General features: G+C 51.4%; 2 protein-coding genes across 4 annotated transcripts in view; both read left to right on the top strand.

Annotated features, from left to right (window-relative positions):
• LOC127587081 (zinc finger and BTB domain-containing protein 3-like) overlaps nt 1–12,977 on the top strand; it is a 59,353-nt gene extending 46,376 nt beyond the window's left edge. Inside the window, exon 3 of one of the 2 annotated variants that reach the window (XM_052045275.1) lies at nt 11,917–12,977. In XM_052045275.1, the coding sequence (XP_051901235.1) occupies nt 11,917–12,032 (116 nt within the window). In that variant the 3' untranslated portion in view covers nt 12,033–12,977. The remainder of the gene's footprint in view (nt 1–11,916) is intronic. The other variant, XM_052045274.1, reaches the window with a different exon arrangement.
• A 2,998-nt stretch (nt 12,978–15,975) lies between these two features.
• The window catches only part of LOC127587078 (heterogeneous nuclear ribonucleoprotein U-like protein 2), a 32,925-nt gene continuing 31,670 nt past the window's right edge, over nt 15,976–17,230 (top strand). For both annotated transcript variants that reach the window (XM_052045261.1, XM_052045260.1), the window contains exon 1: nt 15,976–17,149. In XM_052045261.1, the coding sequence (XP_051901221.1) occupies nt 15,991–17,149 (1,159 nt within the window). In that variant the 5' untranslated portion in view covers nt 15,976–15,990. The remainder of the gene's footprint in view (nt 17,150–17,230) is intronic.

Below are 17,230 nucleotides of genomic sequence, written 5' to 3'. Positions count from 1 at the left end.
ATAAGTAGAACAAGGGAGCTTGTAAAGCTGCAGGGAGGGTGGGGGAGGAGGTGTCTCGGATGGGGTGAAACAAGGGTAACCATGGAGTAGTTTCAAGTTCAAGCTTATTGACATGGGCACACATACCCAGGGAAAAAGTGCCATGAAAATTAGCCTTTTGCAGCAGCAGCCCAGTACAATACAGTTATGACAAAGTTAACATAAACTTGATTTAACATAAGTTATACATAACTTACAGAACAAAGTAAACATAAGATAAGATACCTTTATTAGTCACATGTACATCGAAACCACACTGAAATGCATCTTTTGCGTAGAGTGTGCTGGGGGCAGCCCGCAAGTGTCGCCACGCTTCCGGCACCAACGTAACACGCCCACAACTTCCTAACCCGTACGTCTTTGGAATGTGGGAGGAAACCAGAGCACCCGGAGGAAACCCAGGCAGACACGGGGAGAACGTACAAACTCCTTACAGGCAGTGGCGGGAATTGAACCCGGGTCGCTGGTGCTGTAATAGCGTTACGCTAACCGCTACACTACCGTGCCATAACATAACAACATTAATACAAGTTGAGAGAGAGAAAAATTACCCACCCACTTGCCATGACCTCCTGCTTTCCCGTATGTGGTTTCCATATTGCCCTTGTCAGTCACCTCAGGACCAACAGACCCAGAGTGGGAGAAAGTTACCCTCGATTTGAGGGACTGCTTACGGTGAAGAAGTGTTTGTGGGTGTCAGGTTGTTTGTTTGCATGTGTATGACTGTTTTATTCTGTGTATGATTGTATGCATGTCTGATTGTGTATGTTTCTGTGTGTGATTATGACTGTGTGTGACTGTTCTTTCTGTGTGTGTTTGAGACTGTTTGTTAGTGTGTCTCTGGCTATGTGTATGTTTGTGTAATTATATGTAACTGTGTGCAGGTGAGGTTGCACGTGACCAATTATGTGTGGTTGTGTGTGTGTGTGTGTGTGTGTGTGTGAACAAGTGTGTTACGTGATTCCATGCATAGGATTTGGTGTACAGTACATGTGATTGTCTGTATTTGTTTGTGTGTCTGATTTTGTCTGTGCATAAAATTGTATGCTATGTGATTGTATGTGTGATTATTTGTTTAAGTTGGTATGTGTGTGTGTCTGAGTATGTGTGTGTACACATGTGTTTGGGTATGTGTGTTTGAACGTAGAACCAGAACATAGAACCAGTCCAGCATAGGAACAGGCCCTTTGGCCCATAATGTTGTGCTGAACTAATTTAGCTGTGACCCCCCCCCCCACACACTTCTGCCCGCACATGGTCCATATCCTTGCATTCTCTGCATATTCACTTGCCTGTCTACGAGCCTCTTAAACCCCTCTATCGTATCTGCCTCCACCCCCACCCCTGGCAATGCATTCCAGGCACCCACTACTCTTTGTGTAAAAAAAACTTGCCCCGCACATCTCCTTTCAACCTTCCCCCTCTCACCTCAAATGCACACCCTCTAGTATTAGACACTTCAAACCTGGGGGAGAAAGATACCGGCTCTATGCCTGTCATAAAGGGTGCAGAGGAGATTTACAAGGATGCTGCCTGGATTGCGGAGCATGCCTTATGAAAGCAGGTTGAGGAACTCGGCCTTTTTCTCCTTGGAGCGACGGAGGATGAGGGGGAACCGCTTGTGTATGTATGTATCTCTATGTGCATGTGTATGCCTGTGTTTGTACTTATATGTGGGTGTGAATGTACATGTGTGTGTACACATGTGTTTATATGTGTCAGTGCGTATGCATGTGTGCTTGTGTAAGCATGAATATGTGTGCATGTATATGTCTGCCTACGTGTGTGTAGGTGTGTCTGTGTGTAGGTGTGTGTGTGTAGGTGTGTGTGTGTGTGTGTACTTGAATTCTGTGACTGCTTCAGCTGGTTAGAAACGCAGACACGTGCAGCCAAGCCTCCAGAAACACGGGGGTGGTGCAGCGGGTAGAGCTGCTGCCTCATAGCCCTGGAAACCCGGGTTCGATCCCGACCTCCAGCTCTGTGTGTGTGCACATGCTGTGACCAGCTGTGCTCCTGGATTTCCCAGGCTCCCTGTTGGACCATGGCTGCAATGAAGGGAGGGGAGGGGAGCTGGGGGTGGGTGGGTGGGTGGTGGGGGTGGAATTCAGGGGCTGCTCCTCCTCCCAACACAAGCAATGGGTCAGATCATAAGTTTCCTTCTTTCTTTGATTTTTCCTTTAGTGCCAGGCCAGATTAGTTAGAAAGGCTCCAGGGCCAGTGGTGTGTGCATCTAGTGAGATGTGGGAGTTCTAGGCGATCTACAGTCTCCCTGATAACTACATCTGCACACGGTGCATCCAGCTGCAGCTCCTTACAGACCGTGTTCGGGAACTGGAGATGCAGCTGGACGACCTTCGGCTCCTACGGGAGAACGAGGAGTACGTAGACAAGAGCTACAGGGAGGCAGTCACTCCGAGGCTGCAGGAGGCAGGTAGCTGGCCGACTGTCAGGAGAAGGAAGGAGAATAGGCAGGTAGTGCAGGGTACCCCTGTGGCCGTTCCCCTCAATATCAGGTATACTGCTTTGGATACTGTTGGGGGGAGGGACCTACCAGGGGAAAGCTGCAGTGACCAGGTCTCTGGCACTTAGCCCGGTTGTGTGGCGCAGAAGGGAAGGGGGGAGAAGAGGAGAGCGGTAGTGATCAGGGATTCCATAGTAAGGGGGGTGGGTGGGAGATTCTGTGGACGTGAAAGAGACTCCCGGATGGTGTGTTTCCTCCCGGGTGCCAGGGTCAGGGACGTCTCGGATCGGGCCCACAGCATTCTGAAAGGGGGCGGATAAACAGCCAGAAGTCGTGGTACATATTGGTACCAATGACATAGGTAGGAAAAGAGACGAGGTCCTGAAGAAGAAATATAGGGAGCTAGGTAGCAAGCTGAAAAGCAGAACCTCAAGGGTAGTAAATCTCTGGATTGCTGCCCGTGCCACGCGCCAGTGAGGGTAAGAATAGGTTGATGTGGCAGATGATTGCGTGGCCCAGGAGTTGGTGCAGGGGGCAGGGTTTCAGATTTGTGGATCATTGGGATATCTTCTGGGGAAGGTACGACCTGTACAAAAGGGACGGGTTACACCTGAACTGGAGGGGGACCAATATTCTTGCAGGCAGGTTTGCTAGAACTGTTGGGGAGGGTTTAAACTAGTTTGGCAGGGGGATGGGAACCCGAGTGATAGGTCAGAGGTTGGTGCATTTAATGTACAAGTGGATGCAGAGTGTAGAGAGACTGTGAGGAAGGATAGGCAGTTGAAAGGGCAAAATTGCAGTCAGTTGGATGGGCTGAAGTGTGTCTAATGCGAGAAGTATCAGGAACAAGGCTGATGAACTTAGAGCACGGGTAAATACGTGGAACTGTGACGTTGTGGCCATTACAGAGACTTGGCTGTCACAAGGGCAGGAAAGGCTGTTGGATATTCCGGGGTTTAGGTGTTTCAAAAGGGACAGGGAGGGAGGTGAAAGAGGTGGGGGAGTGGCTCTGCTGATCAGGGACAGTGTCACAGCTGTAGAAAGGGAGGACGTCCTGGAGGGAACGTCCACGGAGTCAGTGTGGGTGGAAGTCAGAAACAGGAAGCGAGCCATCACTCTGATGGGAGTATTCTACAAACCCCCCCCCCCCCCAATAGCAGCAGAGACACTGAGGAGCAGATCGGGAGGCAGATTTTGGAGAGGTGAAAAAATAACAGCGTTGTTGTCATGGGTGATTTCAACTTCCCTAATATCGATTGGCACCTCCTTTGTGTAAAGGGGATAGATGGGGCAGAGTTTGTTAGGAGTGTCCAGGAAGGATTCCTGACACAGTATGTGGAGAGGCCGTACTGGTACTAGGCAATGATCCTGAACAGGTTCCTGACACAGTATGTGGACAGACCGACTAGAAGAGAGGCCGTACTGGACCTGGTACTAGGCAATGAGCCTCAACAGGTTTCAGATCTCTCGGTGGGAGAGCATTTTGGAGACAGTGACCATAACTCCTTGACCTTTACCATAGCCTTGGAGAGGGATAGGAGCAGACGATATGGGAAAGTATTTAGTTGGGGGAGGGGGAATTATGATGCTATTATGCAGGAACTTGGGAGCATAAATTGGGAACAGATGTTCTTGGGGAATTGCACAGTGGAAATGTGGAGGTTGTTTAGGGAGTACTTGCATGGGGTTCTGGTATTGGTGTTGGTTTATTATTGTCACTTGTACCAAGGTACAGTGAAAAACTTGTCTTACATACCAATCGTACAGGTCAATTCATTACACAGTGCAGTTACATTGAGTTAGTACAGAGTGCATTGATGTAGTACAGGTAAAAACAATAACAGTACGGAGTAAAGTGTCACAGCTACAGAGAAAGTGCAGTGCAATAAGGTGCAAGGTCACAACAAGGTAGATCATGAGGTCATAGTCCATCTCATTGTATAAGGGAACCGTTCAATAGTCTTATCACTGTGGGGTAGAAGCTGTCCTTGAGCTGTTGGTCTGTGCCCTCAGGCTCCTGTATCTTCTACCCGATGGAAGAGGAGGGAATAGAGAATGACCCGGGTGGGTGGGGTCTTTGATTATGCTGGCTGCTTCACCAAGACAACAAGAGGTAAAGACAAGAGTCCAAGGAGGGGAGGCTGGTGTCCGTGATGCGCTGGGCTGTGTCCACAACTCTCTGTGGTTTCTTGTGGTCCTGGGCAGAGCAGTTGCCATACCAAGCCGCGATACATCCAGATAGGATGCTTGCGATGGTGCATCTGTAAAAGTTGGTGAGAGTCAAAGGGGACAAACCAAATTTCTTTAGCCTCCTGAGGAAGTAGAGGCGCTGGTGAGCTTTCTTGGCCATGGCTTCTATGTGATTTGACCAGGACAGGCTGTTGGTGATGTTCACTCCCAGGAACTTGAAGCTCTCAACCCTCTCGACCTCAGACCATTGATGTAGACAGGTGCATGTACGCCCCCCCCCCCTTTCCTGAAGTCAATGACCAGCTCTTTTGTTTTGCTGACATTGAGGGAAAGGTTGTTGTCATGACACCATTCCACTAAGCTCTCTGTCTCCTTCCTGTACTCTGCCTGATCGCTGTTTGAGATATGGCCTGCAACGGTGGTGTCGTCTGCAAACTTGTAGATGGAGTTAGAGCAGAATCTGGCCACACAGTCATGAGTGTATAGGGAGTAGAGTAGAGGGCTGAGGACGCAGCCTTGTGGGGCACCAGTGTTGAGAATAATCGTGAGAATAATATCCTCACTGATTGCGGTCTGTTTGTTAGAAAGTCAAGGATCCAGTTGCAGAGGGAGGTGTTGAGTCCCAGGTCTCAGAGTTTGGTGACAAGCTTACTTGGGGTTATTGTATTGAAGGCAGAGCTGTAGTCAGACCTGGATAGGTTTGTTCCATTGTAGCAGGGGTAAGGATGGGAGAGTGAAGGAACCGTGAACAAGAGACATAGAATATCATCAAGAGGAAGAAAGAAGCTTACGTAAGGTTTAGAAAGCGAGGATCAGACAGGGCTCTGGAGAATTGCAAGGTAGCCAGGGACCTTAAGAACAGACTTAGGAGATCTAGAAGGGGGCATGAGAAGGCCTTGGCGAGTAGGATTAAGGAAAACCCCAAGACATTCTACACGTATGTGAAGGATAGGAGGATGACTAGAGTGAGGGTAGAACCGATCAGGGATAAAAGAAGAAACATGTTTCTGGAGTTGGAAGAGGTAGGGGAGGTCCTTAATGAATACTTTACTTCAGTATTCACCAGAGAGAGAGAGACCTTGACGTTTGTGAGGATGGCGTACGACAGGCTGATGTGCTAGAGCATGTTGACGTGAAGAAAGAGGGTGTGCTGGAACTTTTGGAAAACATTAAGGTAGATAAGTCACTGGGGCCGGATGGGATATATCCAAGGTTTTTAGGGGAAATGAGGGAAGAGGTTGCTGCGCCTTTGGCGATGATCTTTGCGTCCTCACTGGCCACAGGAGTAGTGCCAGATGATTGGAGGGTGGCAAATGTTCAAGAAAAGGAGTAAGGCTAAACCTGAGAATTACAAACCAGTGAGTCTTACTTCAGTGGTGGGCAAATTACTGGAGAAGATTCTTAAAGACAGGATTTATGGGCATTTGGAGAAGCATAGGCTGATTAGGGACAGTCAGCATGACTTTGTGAGGGGCAGGTCGTGCCTCACAAGCCTGAATGAATTCTTTGAGGATGTGACAAAGCACATTGATGAAGGTAGAGCAGTGGATGTGGTGTACATGGGTTTTAGTAAGGTGTTTGATAAGGTTCCTCATGGAAGGCTCATTCAGAAAATCAGGAGTATGGAATCCAGGGAAACTTGACTGTGTGGATTCAAAATTGACTCACTCATAAAAGACAGAAGGTGGCGGTAGACGGAGCGTATTCTGTCTGGAGGTTGGTGACCAGTGGTGTTCCTCAGGGATCTGTTCTGGGACCCCTGCTCTTTGTGATTTTTATAAACGACTTGGATGAGGATGTGGAAGGGTGGGTTAGTAAGTTTGCAGATGACACGAAGGTTGGTTGTGTTGTGGATAGTGTAGAAGGTTGCTGTAGATTACATCAGGACATTGATAGGATGCGGAGCTGGGCTGAGAAGTGGCAGATGGAGTTCAACCCGGAAAAGTGTGAAGTGATGCACTTTGGAAGGTCAAATTTGAAGGCAGAATACAAGGTTAATGGCAGGACTCTTAGTGTGGAGGAACAGAGGGATCTTGGGGTCCATGTCCATTGATCCCTCAAGGTTACTGCGCAGGTTAATAGGGTTATAAAGAAGGCATATGGAGTGTTGGCCTTCATTAGTTGGGGTATTGAGTTCAAGAGCCGTGAGGTAATGTTGCAGCTCTATAAAACCCTGGTCAGACCACACTTGGCGTATTGTGTTCATTTCTGGTCGCCCCATTATAGGAACGATGCAGAAGCTTTAGAGAGGGTGCGGAGGAGATTTACTAGGATGTTGCCGGGATTGGAGAGCATGTCTTATGAGGATAGGTTGAGCGAGCTGGGGCTTTTCTCTTTGGAGAGGAGGAGGATGAGAGGTGACTTGATAGAGGTGTACAGGATGATAAGAGGCATAGATTGAGTGGACAGTCAGAGACTTTTTCCCAGGGTGAAAATGGCTAACACGAGGGGACATAATTTTAAGGTGATTGGAGGAAGGTATGGGGGGGATGTCAGAGGTAAATTTTTTACACAGAGAGTGGTGGGTGTGTGGAATGCACTGCCGGCAGAGGTTGTGGGGCAGGTACGTTAGGGACATTTAAGAGACTCTTAGATAGACATATGAAGTATAGAGAAATAGGGGGCGATGTGGGAGGGAAGAGTTAGATAGATCTTAGAGCAGGATAAAATGTCGGCACAACATTGTGGGCCGAAGGGCCTGTACTGTGCTGTAATGTTCTATGTTCTATGATTTGAGAAAAGTAAAGGACCGCAGATGCTGGAATCGAGATGAAAAACACGATGATGCCGGAGGAATTCAGCGGGCCAGGCAGCATCCGTGGAGAAAAGCAGGCGGTGAACGTTTCGGGGTCAGGACCTTGCTTCAGGACTGAGGATAGGGAAAGGGGGAAGCCCGATATATAGGAGGGAGAAGCAGAGCAGTGAGAGGTGGACAGAAGAGGGGAGGCGGGGTGGGCGCAGGGCGGTGATGGGTAGATGCGAATAAGAGACAGTGATGGGCAGGTGCGGGGGAGGAGGCAGAGCAGATCCGCCAGGGGATGGGTCAAAGGTAGGGAGGCAGGTGGCCCGTGGGGGGAGGAGATGAAAGAAAAATAGGCAAGGAGAGAAGAGAGAGAGAGGTTAGGAAAGAGAAGCAAAAGGAAAAAGAGGCTCGGTGGTGGGGGGGGGGAAGGTATTGGCTTACTTAAAATGGGGAAAATTCGATGTTCATGCCGTTAGGCTGTGTTCCCAAGACGGAAAATGAGGTGCTGTTCCTCCAGTTCTCCTGGCAGCGGAGGAGGCCGCGGACTGACATATCAGTGATGGAGTCGGGGGGAGGGGGGGGGGGGGTTGATGTGACCGGCGACAGGGAGATGCAGGTCGAGGTTTCTTCAGCCAAGAGGGCGGTGAATATGTTGAACTCGTTGCCACAGAGAGCAGTGGAGGCCAAGCCATTGGGTGCATTTAAGGCAGAAGTCGATAGGTTCTTGATCGGTAAAGGGGGGGGGTTAAGGATTGGGAGTGGGAGAATGGGGTTGGAAAATCAGCCACGATTGAATGGCAGGGCAGACTCGATGGGCCGAAGGTCCTAATTCTGCTCCTATATCTTATGGCCTTATGGTTTCCACTGGTAGAAAAGTCTTGAACGAGGGGACGCAGGTACAGGATTTGGGGGTGGTTGTTTAAAACAGAGGTGAGGAGGGACTTCTTCTCACTGGGGGGGGGGGTGGAATTAAAGAGGTGGGGGGGAGATACATTTTGAAAGATCGGGGAATTGAGGGCTGTGGGGAACTGGGACAGATGAGGAGATGAGGCCTGGGACAGATCAGTGGGGCAGGCTTGAGGGGCCATGTGGCCTATTCCAGCTCCTACTTCCTTGTGTTTAAGTTCCAGCTCTCCTGATGTTGTTACCATTAATTTTTAAAGATCTTGGCATCACTGGCAATGCCAGCATTTATTGGCCATCCTTAATTGCCCCTTGTATTGTGAAGGCTCATGGCTGTCAAGTGACACCATTGATCACCTGGGTCGAAAGCCACATCACTGTTGATCAAGGTCTGGCTCCATCCGCCCATTAGTCCACACTTGACCATTGGCCTCTGTAAACACCTTTGTACCTGGCCCTGAGCAATTGGCTTGCTTGAATTACCTGGGCTGGACCACCCAGCCCTCCAGCACTATAAGGAATGCCACATGTGCGTGGTCTGCTCTCTGTTGATTGCTCCAGGAATCGTGAGACAACGCTGAAGAGACCGTTGGTAAGAATGGGCACTTCCACAAGGGTTAGGAGCGTCCTAAGTAGATTCCCGGTAGCGTAGAGCCGATGCTTGCACTGAATCAAGGGGTGGCAGACACCATATTGTTTCCTCCTTGATTTGTTTGTACCCAGTTTGTTGTGTGTGCGTGCGTGCGTGCGTGCGTGCGTGTGCATCTCACCCTTGTTGCGGTTTCCCCCACGTCCGCGATCACCCGTGTGTGTGTGTGCGTGAGTGCATTCGTTCCCATTCATCCTGTCCGGCGTTTATCTTTGTGAATAAATCGTTTTAACTCCAAAGACTGTGTCCAGAGTCCTTGCCCTTTGAGACCTTACGAACCTGTCTTACACAACGCCCCTTGAGAAGCGATCAGAGGCCACCACTGGGTCCGGAGTCACATATAAACCCAACTGGGCAGAGATCCTTGAAGGATATCAATGAACCAGATGTGTTTTGCAACAATCCTGTCTTTCGTTTGAGGTCGTCAGTATTAACGACGAATTGCTGTTCTCCCAAATTATTAACTGAATTCAAATTCCACAGATGCCGAGGCGGGACTTGAACTCGGGGCTCTCGATTATAAGTCTGGTAATTTAACCGCTACGCCATCACCGTACCCTCCAAGCACAGTGTTTTCCTCGGGTGATGCTTGCAGACACACACAGCTTGCGAATCAAGACTTCAATCCGTTGGATTCTTCTTCCTCCAACCCAGTGAGGGAAAGAGCCAGAGAGGGAAGTGGGGGGCGACTAGTGAGTTGCTCCAGCTGAGAGCCAGCACAGGTGGATACAATGGGCCGAATGGCCTCCTTTTGTGCTGTACAGGAGTGAGCCAGATCGGCTGGTTGAGTGGTGTCACATCAAGAACCTCGCACTCAACGTCAGCGAGACTGAGGAACTGACTGTGGACTTCAGGAAGGGGAAGTCAGGAGAACACACACCAGTCCCCACTGAGGGGTCAGCGGTGGAAAGGGTGAGCAGCTTCAAGTTCCTGGGGTCAACATCTCAGAGGATCTGTCCTGGGCCCAACACATTGATGCAATCATGAAGAAGGCACGCTTAATGGAGGAGATTTGGTATGTCACCAAACTTCTACAGATGTACGGTGGAGAGCGTTCTGGCTGGTTGCATCACCGCCTGGTATGGAGGCTCTGATGCACAGGATCGCAAGAGGCTGCAGAGGGTTGTAGACTCAGCCAGCTCCATCATGAACACAACCCTCCCCGCCATCGAGGACATCTTCAAGAGGCGGTGCCTCAAGAAGGCGGCATCCATCACTGAGGACCCTCACCACCCGGGACATGCCCTCTTCTCGTTACTACCATCGGGGAGGAGGTACAGGAGCCTGAAGACCCACACTCAACGATTCAGGAACAGCTTCTACCCCACCGCCATCAGATTTCTGAACAGTCCACGAACCCATGAACACCATCTCGTTATTCGTCTTTTGCACTATTTATTTATGTTTGTAAGTTAAAGTAACTTGCACTGTACTGCTGCCACAAAGCAACAAATTCCACGCCATTTAAGTCAGTGATAATAAATCTGATTCTGATTCTTGGGGTTTTAAGACTGACGGGGTTGTGGATCTTCTGGTTTGAATGTTTTAACAAGTTCTTCCTGTTGGGAGCAAGATGCTGGAGGAACTCAGTGGGTCAGGCAACATCTATGCAGGGAAACGGATGTTGTAAGACAAGTTCAAAAGGTCTCGAAGAGCAAGGACTCTGGACACAGCCTTTGGAGTTAAAATGATTTATTTACAAAGACAAACGCGGGACAGGATAAACGGGAACGAACGCACACATACACACACATGCACTGGTGATCGCGAACGTGGGGGGGATCGCAACAAGGGTGAGATACACACCATAGAACCATACAGCACAAAACAGGCCCTTCGGCCCACCTTAGGCCCACACACGCGCACACACAACGAACTGGGTACATACAATCAAGGAACAGTCAATACGATACCTGCCACCCCTTGGTAGGTATCGGCTCTATGCTAGAGGGATATTCTAACTAATTTCTTTTAAGCAGTGCACAGCTTACCTCGGCATCCCTCGGAGACAACAAAGAGAGGGAACCCAGCACATGCGGCACTCTTTATAGTGCTGGAGGGCTGGGGGTGGTCCAGCCCAGGTAGTTCAAAAGGGCCAATGGTCAAGTGTGCCAGGTACAAAGGTGCTTAAAGAGACCAATGGTCAAGTGTGCCCGGATGGGTGGGGGGGGGGGCAGCGGAGCCAAACCTTGATTGACAGCGGTGTGTATTCCGACCAAATGGGGGCAGTGCTGTCCTCCGACCCGATGGGTTCGATGTTGTCACGTGACAGCCACGACCCTCCACAATACAACGGACAGTCGACGTTTCGGGTCGAGACCCTTCATGTGGACTGAGAGATAGAGGGGAGACGGCCGGTATAAAGGGGTGAGGGGAAGGGGTGGAGCGCGAGCTGGCAGGTGACGGGTGGCACCAGGGGTGACGGGGAGGCGGAGGAGGAGGAGGGGAGGGTGGGAGTGGCGACAGAGGCTGGGAGGTGATAGGTCGAGGTGACAGATGGTGGGATCTGATAGGAGAGGAAGGTGAAGCATGGAATTAAGTTGTGGATTCGTGGAATCTTCCCCTTTCTGCTTTCCGCAGGGATCGCTCTCTCCGTGATTCCCTGGTCTGCTCATCCTTCCCTGCCCCCCGGCACTTTGCCCCTGCAACCATGGGAGGTGTGACCCCTGCCCCCACACCTCCTCCCTCACCACCGTCCAAGTCCCTACACGGCCCTTCCAGGTGAGGCAGTGATCCACCTGCAAAGCCTCCGGCCTTGTTTATTGCATCCGGTGGTCCCGGTGAGGCCTCTCCGTCGGTGAGACCAGGCGCAAACCGGGCGACCGCCTCGCCGCACTCCTGCTTCTGGCCACCGTGTCCTGTGTGGGAATGGGGAGGAGAATTAAAATTATTCTGGCATCTGCTGTGTCTTGTTTCTCTGTCTTCCTGTAGGGAGGAAAATTTCCATGAGGAGTCGAAGCAAATCAATGAGGAATTGGTCAACGAAGAAGAGACTGGATTGGTATTGGTATTGGTTTATTATTGTCACTTGTACCGAAGTACAGTGAAAAACTTGTCTTGCATACCGATCGTACAGGTCAATTCATTACACAGTGCAGTTACATTGAGTTAGTACAGAGTGCACTGAGGTAGTACAGGTAAAAACAATAACAATACAGAGTAAAGTGTCACAGCTACAGAGAAAGTGCAGTGCAATAAGGTTCAAGGTCACAACAAAGATCGTGAGGTCAGAGTCCATCTCATCGTATAAGGGAACCATCCAATAGTCTTATCACAGTGGGGTAGAAGCTGTCCTTAAGTCTGGCAGTATGTGCCCTCAGGCTCCTGTATCTTCTACCCGATGGAAGAGGAGGGAAGAGAGAATGACCTGGGTGGGTGGGGTCTTTGATTATGCTGCCTGCTTCGCCAAGACAGCGAGAGGTAAAGACAGAGTCCAAGGAGGGGAGGCTGGTGTCCGTGATGCACTGGGCTGTGTCCACAACTCTCTGCAGTTTCTTGTGGTCCTGGGCAGAGCAGTTGCCGTCCCAAGCCGTGATGCATCCAGATAGGATGCTTTCTATGGTACATTGATAAAAGTTGGTGAGAGTCAAAGGGGACAAACCAAATTTCTTTAGCCTCCTGAGGAAGTAGAGGCGCTGGTGAGCTTTCTTGGCCTTGGCATCTACGTGATTTGACCAGGACAGGGTATTGGTGATGTTCACTTCTGGGAACTTGAAGCTCTCAACCCTCTCGCTGGAGCGATGAGAAACCTGAGGAAGAAGTTGGCAAGGAAGAGTTATTACGATCTCACGATGGAAGAGATCACAACGGGCCATCCACGAGAGCTGGAGGAAAGAGAACCCATCAACACAACAGCACTGGCGGCTGCAGAGAGGCTTCTGGAGACCTTCTCCCACCTTGAGCAAGCAACACCCATCCTCAACGATTCCGACACGGAACACAGCTTTGCACGTTGCTGTCTGATGGAAAATATCGAGCTCTGTTACAAGCAGGCGATGTGGACTCGTTACTTCGAGGAACAGCACAGTGGCGTATACTGTGTACGCACACATGAAGAACTGTGTGTGCCTGACGGCAGCCCCTGCTGTTAGTTACATGCTGACTGTCATCTGTGCATGGTGTTTTGTGTAGTAGCTCTGACTTTATCTTAGTAAACAGCAAAACAAAATTGTCTGTGCACACGACAGCTCTACAGACTCTGTCTCTCCCTTTCCCTCTCTCCCTCTCTCACCTCTCTCTCCCACCTCTCCCTCTCACCTCTCTTTCTCTCTCTCTCTCTCTCCCTCTCTCTCACCTCTCCCTCTCTCTCTCTCACCTCTCTTTCACCTCTCTCCCTCTACCTCTCCCTCTCTCCCTCTCATCTCTCTCTCTCAGTACCTGTCTCTGTCACTCTCTGTCTCTCTCTCTCTCACCTCTCTCCGAGTTTTTCTGGTTCTCTCTCCGTCTCCCTGTTTTGTTCTCCGTTTCTCTTTCTCTCCCTGCTCTCTCTTACCCTCCCCAGTTTTCTCTCTCTCCTGTTTCTCTCCTTCTTTCTCTCCATCCCTCCCTGTTCATCTCTCCCCCCCTCTCTCTCCTTCTATCTCTCCCTGCTCAGTCTTTCCCTTACTTCACTGTTTTCCACTTTGCTCTCTCTCTCTCTCTCTCTCTCTGTTGCCTTTCTCTCTCTGCTTGCTCCTCCCTCTTCCCTCTCCCACACTCTCTCTGTCCTTTTCTCTTTCTCTCCCACTCCCTCCCTCCTCCCCAGACCAACCTTCCACTCTGCCTCCTACATAATGAGCTTATTGAGACGCACCAGACCCTGAGGGGACGTCCCAGGGTGGAGAACACTGCATCAGGACTGGGAATGTAGAGGGGAGACAGCCAGTATAAAGGGGTGAGGGGCTGGGGTGAGCTGGGGGCTGGTTGGCGATAGGTGGAACCAGGTGAGGATGGAGATGGTGGGCAGATTGAGCCAGGGGAGGGGTGGATGTTGATACAACTATCAAGTCATAGAACAGTACGGCACAATACGGGCCCTTCGGCCTACAATGTTGTGCCGACCTTTAAACCTCACCTAAGACTATCTAACACCTTCCCCCCACATATCCCTCTATTTAAAATTCCTCCATATGCTTATCTAGTAATCTCTTGAATTTGACCAATGTACCTGCCTCCACCACCGCCCCAGGCAGCGCATTCCATGCCCCAACCACTCTCTGGGTGAAAAAACCTTCCTCTGATATCTCCCTTGAACTTCCCACCCATTACTTTAAAGCCACGCCCTCTTGTATTGAGCATTGGTGTTCTGGGAAAGAGGCGCTGGCTGTCCACTCTATCTATTCCTCTTAATATTTTATATTCCTCTATCACGTCTCCTCTCATCCTCCTCCTCTCATAGAGAATTAAGACTTCTCTACGATCTGCTGCACTTGCACACCAGCTTTCTGCTTTATCTATAAGGACCCCTTGTCACATTGCACCTTAGATTTTCACAACTGTATTCTGTTTAAATGACATCCCGTACTTTTCTTTTCCACAGTGAACACATTTCCCCCTGCCACATTTTTTAACATCTCTTTCACTTGCTTTACTTCCCTCCAGACTGTTTTGTATCCTTCTCACAAGCAGCCTTTCTGTTTGTTATTGCACTTCCCAGTAAGTGCTTCCTTCTTCCAAGTCACAATTCGAATGGAAAGCAAAACCTTGTTCGGCAACTTTCACCACAAAGACCTTTCGCTTCACAATTAACGTTGAACTTTCGAGGTGTTGCAGGAAACAGGAAATGTGGCAACAGATAAAAGCCATCTGGGCAGGTCGATGGATAGGAGGGGTGTAGGGGGCTGTGGGCCAAACGTGGGCAGATGGGACTAGTTCGCCGGGACAACACAGTCGGCATGGACGAGTTTGCCAACTGTGCTGTGTGACTCTATGATTCTAAGTGTTTGGACTTAGTCTATTGAGCACCACCAACAGACTGTCAGGATCACCCCTCTGGACAGAGCACAAGGACTCTGCAAGGCGATCACCCAATCTGCCTTTGGTTTCTCCAGTGTAGAGGAGACTATATTGTTGATCCTAAAAGCAGTACACTGGATTGGAAGAAAAATTGTAACCTGGGACTCTTTCAGATGAAGGATGGGGTCAATCGAACATTTAAAAACCAAATATCAACATATTTTGATTGGTCAAGTAAATCAGAGGTGAGGAAGTGTGATTACATGGTCAATGGTGATCAATGGAGAATAGGTTTGAAGAGCTGAATGGCCTCCTGCGCCCAACCTGTGTACCAAGGAGAGTGCCAAAGACTACAGTTCCCACAGGACCTTGCAATGGGGTCCCTGACGTAACTCCCCTGATAAATGGGATGAATCCTATTGACCACCCGTCTGTCAACCTGTTTTAGTGGGGACATGGGATAAGTATGCCCACTGGTGCCAAAGTCCAGGCCATTCGCAGGCTGCCTTGCAGCTGGAAGAGAAGGAATCCAGCCATGTGGGAGTAGGTCATTGGCTAAAGTGTAAAGAGGAGGGAGGGGGTGAGAAATGGTCGAAGACCATTGGCCGAAGTAGTCAGAGATCATTGGCCGAAGAAGAGAAGTAGTCAGAGGCAACTGGCCGATTGGCACAAGTAGTTTGAGGCCATTGGCCAAAGGGGAGAGTAATCTGAGACCATTGGCCGAAAGGGTGAAGTATTCGGAGACCGTTGGCCGAGGGGGGAGAAGCAGTTGGAGACCATTGGCCGAGGGGGAGAAGTAGTCAAAGACAATTGGTCAATTCACAAAAAGTGCTGGAGAAACTCAGCAGGTCAGGCAGCATCCATGGAGGGCCGAGGGGGAGAAGTAGTTAACCATTGGCCGACGGGAAAGAGTAGTCGGAGGCAATTGGCTGAGGGGGAGAAGTAGTCGGAGGTGATTGGCCGAGGGGGAGAAGTAGTCGGAGACGATTGGTCGAGAGGGGAGAAGTAGTCAAAGACAATTGGTCAATTCACAAAAAGTGCTGGAGAAACTCAGCAGGTCAGGCAGCATCCATGGAGGGCCGAGGGGGAGAAGTAGTTGACCATTGGCCGAGGGGGAAGTGTAGCCGGAGGCAATTGGCTGAGGGGGAGAAGTATTCAAAGATCATTGGCCGAGGGGGAGAAGTAGTCGGAGACGATTGGCCGAGGGGGAGAAGTAGTCGGAGCCCATTGGCCGAGAGTGGAAAGAAAGTGGCGGGCAGGGAGGAAACCATTGGACGAGGGAGAGGAGCGGCGCTTGACAGAACCCATTGGCCGAGCTGCAGAGGCGGGCAGGACGGACAGGACGGACGGGGCTCATTGGCGGGGAGGAAGAAAGGCGGGCGCGTCGGGGCGCAGGCGATTGGCGGAGGTGAACAGAGGCGGCGGCCGACGCCGCAAGCCGATTGGCGGGAGGCGGGTGAGCGGCAGGCGGCGCAGCCAACGGCGGCGAGGGGAGGAAGGGGGCCCGGGGAGCGGAGCGGGAGCTGGCGGCGCCATTTTGTTTTTTTTGAAAGTTGGGCCGTTAGCGGCGGTTGGGATTTGAACCTTCCTTCCCCCCCCCACGGGCCGGGCGGCAGAGGCCGGCACTCGGAGGCGAGGATGAGCGGCCTGGACGTCAAGCGGTTGAAGGTGGCCGAGCTGCGGCAGGAGCTGCAGGAGCGCGGACTCGACACCCGAGGCCTGAAGGCCGAGCTGGCGCAGCGGCTGCAGGAGGCCCTGGACGCCGAGCTGCTGAGCGACGAGGCGGCCGGCGACGACGCGAGGCCCGGCAAGGCCTACGGCCCGGGCCCGGCGGACGGAGACGAGGAAGCCGGGGACGACGACAAGCTGCTGCTGGAGGAGGAGGAGGACGAGGAGGAGGAAGAGGAGGAGGTGGAAGAGGAGGACGGGCCGCCCCCGGCGCCTCAGGCCCCCGAGCACGGCGCAGGAGAGGCCGGGGATGAGGTGCGGCCCGGCGAGGAGGAGGAGGAGGAGGAGGAGGCCCGGGTGGAGGAGCAGCCCGACGCCCAGTGGCAGGAGGTGACGGAGCCCGAGGTAACCCAGGCTGTGCCGGCCGGGCAGGAGGAGGAGGAGATGGAGCAGGAGGCCCAGCCGGAGCCTCCGGCCCAGGAGGAGGCCGCGCCGGACCAGCAGCAGCAGTCTGAGGCCGACCAGCAGAACGGAGACAAACCGCAAGCTGCGGCCCAGGCCGGTGAGAGCAGCAGGGGACTCGGGCGGGGAGCGGGTCCGACCGTACGCCAGTGTTGGTACCGGTTCCAGCTACAGTAACGTC

This window comes from Pristis pectinata, chromosome 38 (genome assembly GCF_009764475.1).
Source record: "Pristis pectinata isolate sPriPec2 chromosome 38, sPriPec2.1.pri, whole genome shotgun sequence".
Classification (NCBI taxonomy): domain Eukaryota; kingdom Metazoa; phylum Chordata; class Chondrichthyes; order Rhinopristiformes; family Pristidae; genus Pristis; species Pristis pectinata.
This window is presented reverse-complemented; position numbering and strand designations above follow the sequence as displayed.